This window comes from Taurulus bubalis, assembly GCF_910589615.1.
Source record: "Taurulus bubalis genome assembly, chromosome: 2".
Lineage (NCBI taxonomy): Eukaryota > Metazoa > Chordata > Actinopteri > Perciformes > Cottidae > Taurulus > Taurulus bubalis.
Window position 1 is genome coordinate 47,558,731 of NC_136590.1, and position 13,074 is coordinate 47,571,804.

Here is a 13,074-nt window from a genome sequence, read left to right on the forward strand (position 1 = left end):
CTAGGGGCCGAGCGCCGCAATGAAGAAGAAGAAGAAGAAGAAGAAGAAGAAGAAGAAAACTAAAAGCCTAAGAAGAAGAATTCAGACGCAGAACTTTTTCTCCTTTTTACATTTCATAAAAGTTTTTACTCGTCGACCAAAACTTCCTGTTTTTATAAAGACTTTTTAAGAATTCTGAGTGGCCGTGTTGAAGTAAAGGGAGGAGGAGGAGGAGGAGGAGAAGGAGAAGGAGGATCAGGAAAAGGAAGAAAAATAAATTCCTCAGAGGACAAAAAGCGAGAAGAAGAACGGAGTCGAGTCCAGACGGCGAATCGAGCGCGAACAAAGTGTCTTTTCTTTTCCCCAAAGAGAGGAGAGAGGAAAGAGGAGGAGAGAGGAGGCAGGAGCGATGATGGAGGGATGAGCAGCGGAGGAGAAACAGAGGAGAAACTCTCAGCCCTGCGGCCCCACAGGACTGGAACCAAAACCCCAAAACCCCACGGGGTCTTCCTCCAAGCTGATGACATCACAGCCAGGGGCGGGGCCTGACCATATAAAGACGAGAGGTGAGAGAGGGGGCGTGTAAGAAGAGAAAGTGAGAGAGAGAGACAGAGAGGGTGTGTGAGAGTGTGTGAAGAGAAAGAGAGAGAGAGAGGAGTTTCAACCGATCAACCACAGAAAGAGAGAGAAAGAGAGAGAGAATGCTCTCTTTCTCTCTCTCTCTCTCTCTCTCTCTCTCTCTCTCTCTCTTTCTCTCTCTTCTCTCTCCCATCTCTCTCTCTCTCTCTCTCCATGTATGCCTCTCTCTCTCTCTCTCTGCCTGTCTCTCTCTCTGCATGTCTGTGTCTCTCTACCTGCCTCCAGACTCTGAACTGGTTTCACTGGGTTGGTTGGTTTCTTCTCTCTTACAAATTTAAAGGTACAGTACCATGCTGGTGGGAAGCAGGTGAGGGATCCTGTCCTACAAACATGTGAGATAAAAACAGTGTAACATTGTGTTACACTGTTTAACATTTTGTAACATTGTGTAACATTTTGTTACATTGTGTTACATTGTACAACATTGTGTAACATTTTGTTACATTGTACATTTTGTAACATTGTGTTACATTGTGTTACATTTTGTTACATTGTACAACATTGTGTAACATTTTGTTACATTGTACATTTTGTAACATTGTGTTACATTGTACATTGTGAGAAGGAGGAGGAAGAGCAGGAAGAGCAGGAGGAGGAGGAAGAGGAGGAGATCTGGTGAGTGAACGTCCTTCAGACTTTTTTATTTAATTTGTTTTAAATAACAAAAATCCCTTTTATAGCTTTAGAAATGACAGAAGAGATCAATTAGTTGATCAATACGTTGACATCATAATAATAATAATAATAATAATAATAATCATCACATCAATAAGTTGATCAATACGTTGACATAATAATAATAATAATCTTTATGTTTCTCTTAAATGGACAGAGAAATGAGCTGAAGGGGGACTTCTGAGGTAAAGCGGGAGAGGAAGAGGAGGAGGAGGAGGAGGAACAGAGGAAGAGGAGGAACAGAGGAAGAGGAGGAGCATTACGATCTTTTCCTCCCCGTCAGATTTCTCTGGATTCAGTTAAAAATGACTCTTTTATTTTGTCATTTTGATCTGAAATATCAAACCTTCATTTTTTATGTATATGTTTGTGTATTTTGTGTATGTATATTTTTATGTATATGGCAAAGATTATATATTATATTATATATTCCTCATGGTTACAAACATTTTGTATTTATTTATGTATTTCTTAAATATTTTGTGTATTTAAAATATGGAAAAACAAGAGAATTCTGAGTAAAGAACCAACAATTAGAAAAACAACATTCATATTTATTAGGTGTTTAAAACTAATAATATCAATGTAATAATACAAAGAAGAAAAGTGTAAATTATTTTTGAATGAAAAAGACGAACGGATGAATTCTTTGATTTAAACTTTGATCTCATTTTCATGAAGAAGTTCATCCATCAAAGTGACATTTATGTTTATTATTATTATTGTTATTAATATTATTATTTCTACTTGCTCGGAACGAGGAAGAGGAGGAAAAGGAGGGCAAGAAGTAAAAGAAGGGAAATCAATAATCATTTTATTTTCATAATTCACACTTAAATCAACATTAAATTCAAATCAGTTTATCAATCAGTTTATTCTTCATGTTTTTATCATAATTTTGAAGTGAACATTTTTATAAATATGTTTTATTTCATGAGCTTTAAATCAACAAATGACCCAAAACCATGTGATTATTATAAATATGTTTTATCAAGTGAACAAATGTGGAAAAATGGGTTTAAATTGAATTTTGAGTGAATTCTTCTGTAGTTTAAAATCTGATTAACAGACGAGTCGTGTGTGTGTGTGTGTATGTGTGTGTGTCTGCGTATGTGTGTATGTGTGCGTGTGTGCGTGTGCGTGTGTGCGTGTGTATCTGTGCGCGTGTGTGTGTATGTGTGTGTGTGGGTGTGTGCGTGTGTATGTGTGCGTGTGTGCGCATGTGCACGTGTGTGTGTGTGTGTGTGTGTGTGCGTGTGTGTATGCGCGTGTGTGTTAAACCCTACTCGTCTTTATTGTGTGTGTGACAGTGCGAGCGCTCGACACACACATTTGCATTTAAATGGCGACATCAACCGGCGGGTTCCCCAGGTGTCACGGCAAAGTCAGATGGGCCAGCTGTCACACACACACACACACACACACACACACACACACACACACACAAACACACATGCACGGACACACACACACACACACACTCACCTCACCTGTCATACCTCGGCCAATAGGAACCATTTAACGGCTGAAACTGCTGAACAAAAGAATACAAGTTAATGTAAACTCATATACATGTCTATACGTTTATATGTAGACGGCTCCGCCGTAGTATTCCACCATAGAACTCTACCATAGGACTCCACCATAGAACTCTACCGTAGAAATCCACCGTAGAAATCCACCGTAGTACCGTAGAACTCCATCATAGGAATCCACCATAGAACACTAACGTAGGAATCCACCTTAGAGCTCCACCATAGGAATCAACCGTAGAACTCTAACATAGGACTGCACCTTAGAGCTCCACCATAGGAATCAACCGTAGAACTCTAACGTAGGACTGCACCTTAGAGCTCCACCATAGGAATCCACCGTAGAACTCCACCATAGGAATCAACCGTAGAACTCTAGCGTAGGACTGCACCTTAGAGCTCCACCATAGGAATCCACCGTAGGACTCTAACGTAGGACTGCACCTTAGAGCTCCACCATAGGAATCCACCGTAGGACTCTAACGTAGGACTGCACCTTAGAGCTCCACCATAGGAATCCACCGTAGGACTCTAACGTAGGACTGCACCTTAGAGCTCCACCATAGGAATTCACCGTAGGACTCTAATGTAGGACTGCACCGTAGAACTCTAACGTAGGACTGCACCTTAGAGCTCCACCATAGGAATCCATCGTAGGACTCTAATGTAGGACTGCACCGTAGAACTCTAACGTAGGACTGCACCTTAGAGCTCCACCATAGGAATCCATCGTAGGACTCTAACGTAGGACTGCACCGTAGAACTCTAACGTAGGACTGCACCTTAGAGCTCCACCATAGGAATCCACCGTAGAACTCCACCATAGGAATCAACCGTAGAACTCTAACGTAGGACTGCACCTTAGAGCTCCACCGTAGGAATCCACCGGAGAACTCCACCGTAGGAATCCACTGTAGGACTCCACCGTAGGAATCCACTGTAGGACTCTACCATAGAACTCTACCGTAGCAATCCACCATAGAACTCTACTGTAGTACTCCACTATAGGACTCTACTGTAGGACTCCACTATAAGACTCTACTGTAGGACTAAACTATAAGACTGTACTATAAGACTGTACTATAGGACTCCACTATAGGACTCCACTATAAGACTGTACTATAAGACTGTACTATAGGACTCCACTATAGGACTCTACTGTAGGACTCTACTGTAGGACTCCACTATAAGACTAAACTATAAGACTCTACTGTAGGACTCCACTATAAGACTCCACTATAAGACTGTACTATAAGACTGTACTATAAGACTCCACTATAAGACTCCACTATAGGACTCCACTATAAGACTAAACTATAAGACTCTACTGTAGGACTCCACTATAAGACTAAACTATAAGACTCTACTGTAGGACTCCACTATAAGACTCCACTATAAGACTGTACTATAAGACTCCACTATAAGACTCCACTATAAGACTCCACTATAGGACTCCACTATAAGACTCCACTATAGGACTCCACTATAGGACTCCACTATAGGACTCTACTGTAGGACTCCACCATAGGACTCTACTGTAGTACTCCACTATAGGACTCTACTATAGGACTCCACTATAGGACTCCACTATAGGACTCTACTGTAGTACTCCACTATAGGACTCTACTATATGACTCCACTATAGGACTCCACTATAGGACTCTACTGTAGTACTCCACTATAGGACTCCACTATAGGACTCCACTATAGGACTCTACTGTAGTACTCCACTATATGACTCTACTATATGACTCCACTATAGGACTCCACTATAGGACTCTACTGTAGTACTCCACTATAGGACTCCACTATAGGACTCTACTGTAGTACTCCACTATAGGACTCTACTATATGACTCTACTATATGACTCCACTATAGGACTCTACTGTAGTACTCCACTATAAGACTCAGATATTCAGGGATTTCAGAAAAATAGACAAACCAGAAAACTGGAAAGAAAATGAAGGAAACAAAGCAGTCGACCTTCAACAGAAAAACACTTCCAGATTATGTGTGTGTGTGTGTGTGTGTGTGTGTGTGTGTGTGTGTGTGTGTGTGTGTGTGTGTGTGTGTGTGTGTGCAGAGGGATTTCCAGTCGTCCCAGTTCAGGGAATTCTCTTCATCCCAGCAGAGAGGCGGGCGAGCAAGGAGAGAGCGACACCAAGAGGAAAGAGAGAGAATCAAAATAAATATATTCAATCATAACAATCCTCTCCTTATCAAAGAAGTGTTATTGTTTGTAATCAGAATACAAAGATTAAGATTCATTAAAATTAGTAGGAGTTCTGTCTCTCAGATAGAAAATCTACACAGAACAAACCTTTAAAAACAGAAACAAACAAATCAATAATAAATAAACACATAAGTTCATATTCAGTCCTTTTTAAAATACTGTATTCATACAATACATTTCTGTAAATGAGCCGCTGGGGACAGTAAACAATAAACAATAGTTAAGAAGGACCAACATTATTGAATAGATAAATTAATAAATACATTACGAAATAAATAAATGAATGATTAAATAAAGTAATAGAATAATTGATATATTCAAAAAAGAATAAATAAAGGAATACATTAATAAAACCATAAATTACTAAATAAATAAACAATACATTAATAAAACACTAAATAAATGAGTCTATATATTCTATTGTATGTCTTCTGAAGTGTTTCCTGGAGCTTTGCTTCCATCTGGTGGAGGAAGTGAAGACGACATGCAGAGAAACTATATGTGATGAAGCTAACAATAATAATATAACACTAACAATAATATCTAATACTAATATAATTAGAATAATATAATAATTAAAACAGAATTAAACAAATTAAAATAAAAACTCTGTCTCTTTGTGTGATCTGTGTGTATGATTGTGTGTGAGTGTGTGTGTAATAAGAACACACGCACTCCCGGTGTCACTGTTTGGGTTCTGGTACAGGTGCTGATTGGAGGGTCAGCCTGGATGAGCCACACCTGAGCCGGAGTGGCCTGGCCATGGTCTCTCTGCGGGAGGACATCCGGGGTGTCTGGCATCGACACCGTTGCTGCCCTTTATCTTTTGATTTGTATCTGTGTTCACATACCTCCACTTTAAATGGTTGATTGATTTTGTGTTAATAAATTGCTTCTTGTTAGCTGCTGGCTCGTTTGTCTCCCACTGAGCTGGATTGTGTTTGTGTGTGTGCAATAAGAAACCTGTAGGCCTGTAGCTCGGGTACGGTTCCCGGATCGTCAGCTGAGCAAAAAGAATCTGCGGCAGCTAACGTAGAGGCGGTGGTGGCAACCTTACCGTAGGACAGACAGGGACGCAGCTAACGTAGAGGTGGTGGTGGCAACCTTACCGTAGGACAGACAGGGACACAGCTAACGTAGAGGTGGTGGTGGCAACCTTACCGTAGGACAGACAGGGACGCAGCTAACGTAGAGGTGGTGGTGGCAACGTTACCGAAGGACAGACAGGGACGCAGCTAACGTAGAGGCGGTGATGGCAACCTTACCGTAGGACAGACAGGGACGCAGCTAACGTAGAGGCGGTGGTGGCAACGTTACCGTAGGACAGACAGGGACGCAGCTAACGTAGAGGCGGTGGTGGCAACCATACCGTAGGACAGACAGGGGCGCAGCTAACATAGAGGTGGTGGTGGTAACGTTACCGTAGGACAGACAGGGACGCAGCTAACGTAGAGGCGGTGGTGGCAACCATACCGTAGGACAGACAGGGGCGCAGCTAACATAGAGGTGGTGGTGGCAACCATACCGTAGGACAGACAGAGGCGCAGCTAACATAGAGGTGGTGGTGGCAAACATACCGTAGGACAGACAGGGGCGCAGCTAACGTAGAGGTGGTGGTGGCAACCATACCGTAGGACAGACAGGGACGCATTGGCTCAAAGCGCCTCATCAGAGCGGCTGATGAGGAGGATGAACAGCGATGGTCATATTTACCGAGGAAAGAGCGCAGAGGAAGACAGCTGGTTTGGCAAATCCTCACGGCCATGTCCTCGGGCATGATGGGAGATGGACCCCGGGGGGCGAGGCTTCAGGATGTGGAGAACCCTGAAGAGAGGTAGAGAAAAGGATTCTACTTTGTTCGATCAATTGATCTGGCTACATTAGGAAGTGAGACTCAACTCAAAGTTTGCTGAACAATAGACTCAACTGAACTCAGCTTAACTAACTTAGGTTTACTAAACAATAGGCCAAATATGAAATATAACTGTACTCTGCAACAACAGCTATCAGCAGGTGACTCTGCTTCTGTCTGGAGAGGGCTCAGACAGATCACTAACTACAAGCCAAAACCCCCCCACTCCATGAACGACCTCCATCTAGCAGATGAGCTGAACGAGTTCTACTGTCGCTTTGATAGACAATGGAGCAGTCCTGACGCCATCCTCCACAGGCCCATCAGCCAGCCACAAACCTCCCCCAACCTATCAGGGGCTCACGCCTCCTCACCACCCCCCTCCCCAGTGATGACCCTCACTATTCTGGAGAGGGACGTGATAATATAAATCGTTATATTCTGTAGATATTCTGCATTTCATTATTCTTATGTCTAATAGAGTTCAGGTTGTGCGAGGTCAGTTTAACAAATACTTTCTGTGAGAAGTTTCTGTGAGAATAGTCCGGTTGTCTGTTCCTCAGGGTTCCTCAAGGTTCCCCGCTCTGCACTACAAGACTCACACCTGTTTACCAGTATATTGACATTAGGGAAACAGACTGGTCGTTGAACGTTCCAGCCTTGTGAGAAAAGATGAGGACACGATTCTCCTCCTCTTAGACAAGTTAGAGACAATAGAAATGTTAGATGTTCATGACGAAAAACCGTGTATTAGAGAGCAGAACTTCCAGCTGTTCAGTGTGTTTTTGGACGACTCCCTTCTATCGCGATTGCAGCATTTGTTTCCTTACTTGTGATCAAGGAAAATAAATTCAGAGAACGAGAGAAGTTGTTTGACTAAGTTCTTCCAGACGCTACACCAGGCATCCAATAATTAGTATGCATTAACGGACGTCAACAGGCTGTTTAAAAAACAGAACCCCCGCAAAGCAGCGTGCCCGGACTCAGTCTCCCCCTCCACCCTGAAGCACTGTGCTGATCAGCTGTCCCCGGTGTTCACAGACATCTTCAACACCTCCCTGGAGACATGCCACGTACCAGCCTGCTTCAAGGGCTCCCCATGAACCTACGCCAGGATCCTGTTCGTGGACTTCAGCTCTGCCTTTAACACCATCATCCCGTCTCTGCTGCAGGACAAGCTCTCCCAGCTGCACGTGCCCGACTCCACCTGCAGGTGGATCACAGACTTCCTGACTGACAGGAAGCAGCACATGAAGCTGGGGAAACACGTCTCAGGCTCTCGGTCCATCAGCACCGGTTCCCCCCAAGGCTGTGTTCTTTCCCCTCTGCTCTTCTCCCTGTACACCAACAGCTGCACCTCCAGTCACCAGTCCGTCAAGCTCCTGAAGTTCGCGGATGACACCACCCTCATCGGACTCATCTCTCGTGGGGACGAGTCCGCCTACAGGTAGGAGACTGACCACCTGGTGACCTGGTGCAGCCAGAACAACCTGGTGACCTGGTGCAGCCAAAACCACCTGGTGACCTGGTGCAGCCAAAACAACCTGGAGCTCAACACTCTGAAGACAGTGGAAATGGTTGTGGACTTCAGAAAGAATGCAGCCCCACCATCACCCATCACCCTGTGTCACTCCCCCGTTGACGCTGTGGAGTCCTTCCGCTTCCTGGGCTCCATCCTAACCCTCAAGTGGGAGCTGAACATCAGCTCCATCACTAAGAAGGCCCAGCAGAGGATGTTCTTCCTGAGGCAGCTGAGGAAATTCAACCTCCATCCATCCATCCAATCAGCCGCTTATCCGGGGTCGGGTCGCGGTGGCAGCAGGTTCAGCAGGCCGACCCAGGCTTCCCTCTCACCCGCAACACTTTCCAGCTCATTCTGGAGGATAAATAGCCCTTATGGATAGCAGTTTAACTTTATTGAAGAAATTGTACTTTCTTGATGCTTGTTGTTCTGAGTTTGTACTCATGGTTGAATCACTTGTTGTAAGTTGCTTTGGATAAAAGCATCAGCTAAATGAAATGTAATGTAATGCATCTATTTTACTATAATTTATAGAATCTGACTGAAATTGGGTAAGAAGGCTTCTCATGTTACCAGAAACACGTTGACAGGTCACATGATCATTATCTACAGCCAGTAATTATATATAATAATATATATAATCAATATGAATAATAGATAAATACCCAGACTGACACCCGAGGAGCTAAATGACTCTTCAGAATAAAAGTCCTACCTGCTGACTGTTGAACACTTATTGTTCTAAACCCTCTGCAGACCTCAAACCAGACGAATCCACAGCTCCCATTCAATAATTTATGAACACACCTTAAAGAATGTCTCTTAATGGAGGGAGTTCCAGCTCAGTCTGGATGGAGAGTCCTGTCAGACGTTACGGAGGGCAAACACCCCACAGTAAACAGTCTTAGGTAGTCTTAGTTTCTTTTTAGGGTGCTGCAGAGCTGAACCTGGACTCACTTCGGTCCCACATCCCTTAATGTGAATATGTTTCTGATGTTTGAGTCATTTGTTTTGAACATTCCTGATGTTTATGCTGCTCACCTGAAATTACATCTTCAAACTGAACTTGTGTTAAGAACTTCTTATCACAAAATGTGGTTTAAATGTTGTATTTGCTTTTGATCAAACAGAAGTTTAATAGTTGGGTTAATAAGACATACAGACAAGCTGCTGTGGTCTGTTCCAACAGGAACTGTGCTTCAACACTTTGGTTACATCTGCATAGAAACATCGTCATAATCAATACAAAAATGTAAGTGCTTATTATCCTTGTGCAAAAAAAGAAATACTGTCAAAAAACAAGAGCAAACATATAAAACAGGTAAAAACAACATCATCGGTAACACTGATTATGGCCTTGTATTCCTTCTGTGGCTCCACAACATCATCACCATTAAAACTCTGTACCGAGAAAATACTCACAAGCTGCAGCTCACATCGCTTTACTGCTCCAGCAGGGGGTTTAGAAACCAGCAGGGGGGTTAGAAACCAGCAGGGGGTACAGAAACCAGCTGGGGGGTTAGAAACCAGCAGGGGGTACAAAAACCAGCAGGGGGTTTAGAAACCAGCAGGGGGTTCAGAACCCAGCAGGGGGGGTTAGAAACTAGCTGGGGGTACAGAACCCAGCAGGGGGTTCAGAAACCAGCAGGGGGTACAGAACCCAGCAGGGGGTACAGAACCCAGCAGGGGGGTTAGAAACCAGCTGGGGGTACAGAACCCAGCAGGGGGTTCAGAAACCAGCTGGGGGTTTAGAAATAAGCAGAAGGGTATAGAAACCAGCTGGAGGTTTAGAAACCGGCAGGGGGTACATTAACCAGCTGGGGGTTCAGAAATAAGCAGAAGGGTATAGAACCCAGCAGGGGGTACAGAACCCAGCAGGGGGTTCAGAAACCAGCAGGGGGGTTAGAAACCAGCTGGGGGTACAGAACCCAGCAGGGGGTTCAGAAACCAGCTGGGGGTTCAGAAATAAGCAGAAGGGTATAGAAACCAGCTGGGGGTTTAGAAACCAGCTCGGGGTTTAGAAACCAGCTCGGGGTTTAGAAACCAGCAGGGGGTACAGAAACCAGCTGGGGGTTCAAAAATAAGCAGAAGGGTATAGAAACCAGCTGGGGGTTTAGAAACCAGCAGGACAACATCCTAGACAGTCAAGAAGAAGTGGACGTAGTCACGGTGACGTCACCCATTGTTTCGTGGACTTGAACATGATGGGGATCAGGGGGCAGAAGCAGCAGAGCGATGAGTTTGTTCACTAAAAGTTTTAAAAAAGTATGGCTTTAACAGTGCAAACAGCTGAACATGTTCCAACAGGATCCAACTGTTTCTAACAGGGCCCAACAGGATCCAACATGTTCTAACATGTTCTAACAGGTTCTAACAGGATCAAACAGGATCAAACAGAATCAAACAGGATGCTACCCTGATACCCAGAACATAGTTCAGTTCACATCTTTAGAGGCCTACGGAAACCTCTGTTGTCCTCTGTATCAGAGAAATAAATTAATCTGGTTCTACAGGCAGATGTTGATCTGCTTTGCCAGCTCTCGATCTAAATTGTGGATCAGAGCATCGAAGTCTTTCAGACTGAGTCGGCAGTTAAATGGAGCGTCAAAGTCCATGAACTCGTCCACGTACAGACTTCCTCCTCTTCTTGAGGACCACACCTCCTTCTTCTCCTCTTCTTCTTCATCCCCGCTTCCTGAAACAGCAACAAGAAGGAGTGAGAATACAGGAGGACCAGAAAGGATCAACATGTTCAGAAGGTTTCTCTAAGGTGGTGCAGCTTTTAACAAAACAGATTCATGATATGAGCCAATAAACATTTCCTGAAGGTGCATTTTGCTTCTGGTTCCTGTCTCAATGGACGTATGAACCAAAGGAAGGACGAAGATGATGAATATGTTTTGTTTTTGGACTCTTTTCTGGTCCTCAACCACAAAGCTGGTTTTTCCTCGGCCTTAAATCTGCTTGTACTCGTCTCCGACTCAACCAAAGTGGACCTGACTCACAGAACGACTCGCTCTACTCGGCTCTATACCTTGGGAATGAAGACATGTATAGTGATGAAGAGTGATTTTCAGTGTATACCTCCGTCACTTTCACTTCCTGCCACCTCGTCATAATCGGCCTCCTGTCCAGATATAAGATCTCGTCCACAGACACTCCAATCTCCCGCGTACCGGTTGATCGGTGGCGGGCTCTCCAGCCGGGCCAGGCCACCTCGACCCCGACGGGACACAACCACCTCCTCCTCAGGGTTCTGGGGCAGAGCTAATCGCAAGGCAGGATGCCACTCCTGCTGACCTAGAGGGTTATGGGTATGAGCGGATGAGGGACGCGGGTAGACATGGATGTGGTCGTCTGCTGGGAATCGGTAGTTCGGCACTGAGGAGGCAGAAAGGCAACAAAAGATGCTGAGCAATGTGACACCTGTTAAAGGCAACAGCACAGCATCGAGGTGGTCTCACCTGGCCACAGCTGCAGCAGGTAGTGCAACGCCTCAATGTGTCGTTTGAAATCCACCGCGCTTGCCATCTCTTCACCGTGACTGAATGCTTTCCCCCCGCCTCTTCCTCCTCTTCCCCCCCTCCAAGCCTCCTGGGTCGGGGTAAGGAGCACTGGACCGAAGCAAACAGCGAGGTTCTGGTGCGTCATCCTGTTGGAGGAGCTGAGGGACGCCACCAGGCTGAGGTGGTCTAGCAGGAGAGCCAGGGTGGCCTGGAGAGACGACAAGTATTCAGACCAGGTTCAGCAGATGACCTTTATAATATTTATTTATTAATGTATGTCTCTGTCAGCATCCTGATGAAGCATCTGTAGTCAAAGCAGATTGAATGCATGTAAAAGTCTCTGATGAGTTACAAAGAGAGGGGTGTTATGGGTAACCGTAGATGAGTCAAGAATACATTACACAGCTGTGCATCAACATCATTGACATGTTGACAGAGAAAGAGTTTCTATTACGTTTTTACTGCACAAAAGATGAAATCTCTGACATGTTGAAGAAACTATTTCACTAATCTTTCCATGAGAATGGAGAAAAGTGGGCAGAGAACAACGTGAAGTAGTGATCCAGTTGGACACGTAGAATGCTGTAGTGTCGTACAGCCGTAGTAGTGCTGGTGCAGTAGTATTCTGTGTTACCCTCTCTGGAGGCGGCAGACAGGACAGCAGCTCCACAGTGCTCTGGGCCAGTAGGGGATCAGGGCTCCCCGGTGGTCGTAGGGTCATGGCCTCCCTGACAACCTGGTACAGAGTCCTGGTGATGAGCGGAGACGGCAGCTCCCTCAGGTAGTCCTTCAGAATGCCTGAGAAAACACACAGGACAATCAAGGAAAGCCATAGAGGGGGATACAAACTCGTGACCTGCTCTGACTGCCGGCATCAGATCGGACTCAACACACAGAACTAGCAGTCTCATTGTTTGTAGTTCACAAACACCCGATACTGATCTTAACCCTGCCCAACCGCGAGTCTGCGTTTTGACAGTGTTTGCGTTTTTAAATATTCATATCTTTGCGATAATACATAGCAGAAATATATTGTCATAAGGCATAAGTGCCTTATGACAATGGTGCCTCGTTATATAGAGAGCTGAGATTGTTCTGCAATTTTTGATGTAAAACATGGGTATGTATCTTATAT

General features: G+C 44.6%; 1 protein-coding gene across 1 annotated transcript in view; it reads right to left on the reverse strand.

The window, feature by feature from the left end:
* Positions 1–10,940: 10,940 nt before the first annotated feature.
* The window catches only part of syde1 (synapse defective Rho GTPase homolog 1), a gene marked incomplete at both ends in the record, with an annotated part of 26,835 nt that continues 24,701 nt past the window's right edge, over positions 10,941–13,074 (reverse strand). Inside the window, 4 exons of the mRNA XM_079237980.1 lie at positions 10,941–11,128; positions 11,518–11,814; positions 11,898–12,147; positions 12,574–12,737. Of these exons, the coding sequence (XP_079094106.1) occupies positions 10,941–11,128; positions 11,518–11,814; positions 11,898–12,147; positions 12,574–12,737 (899 nt within the window). The remainder of the gene's footprint in view (positions 11,129–11,517; positions 11,815–11,897; positions 12,148–12,573; positions 12,738–13,074) is intronic.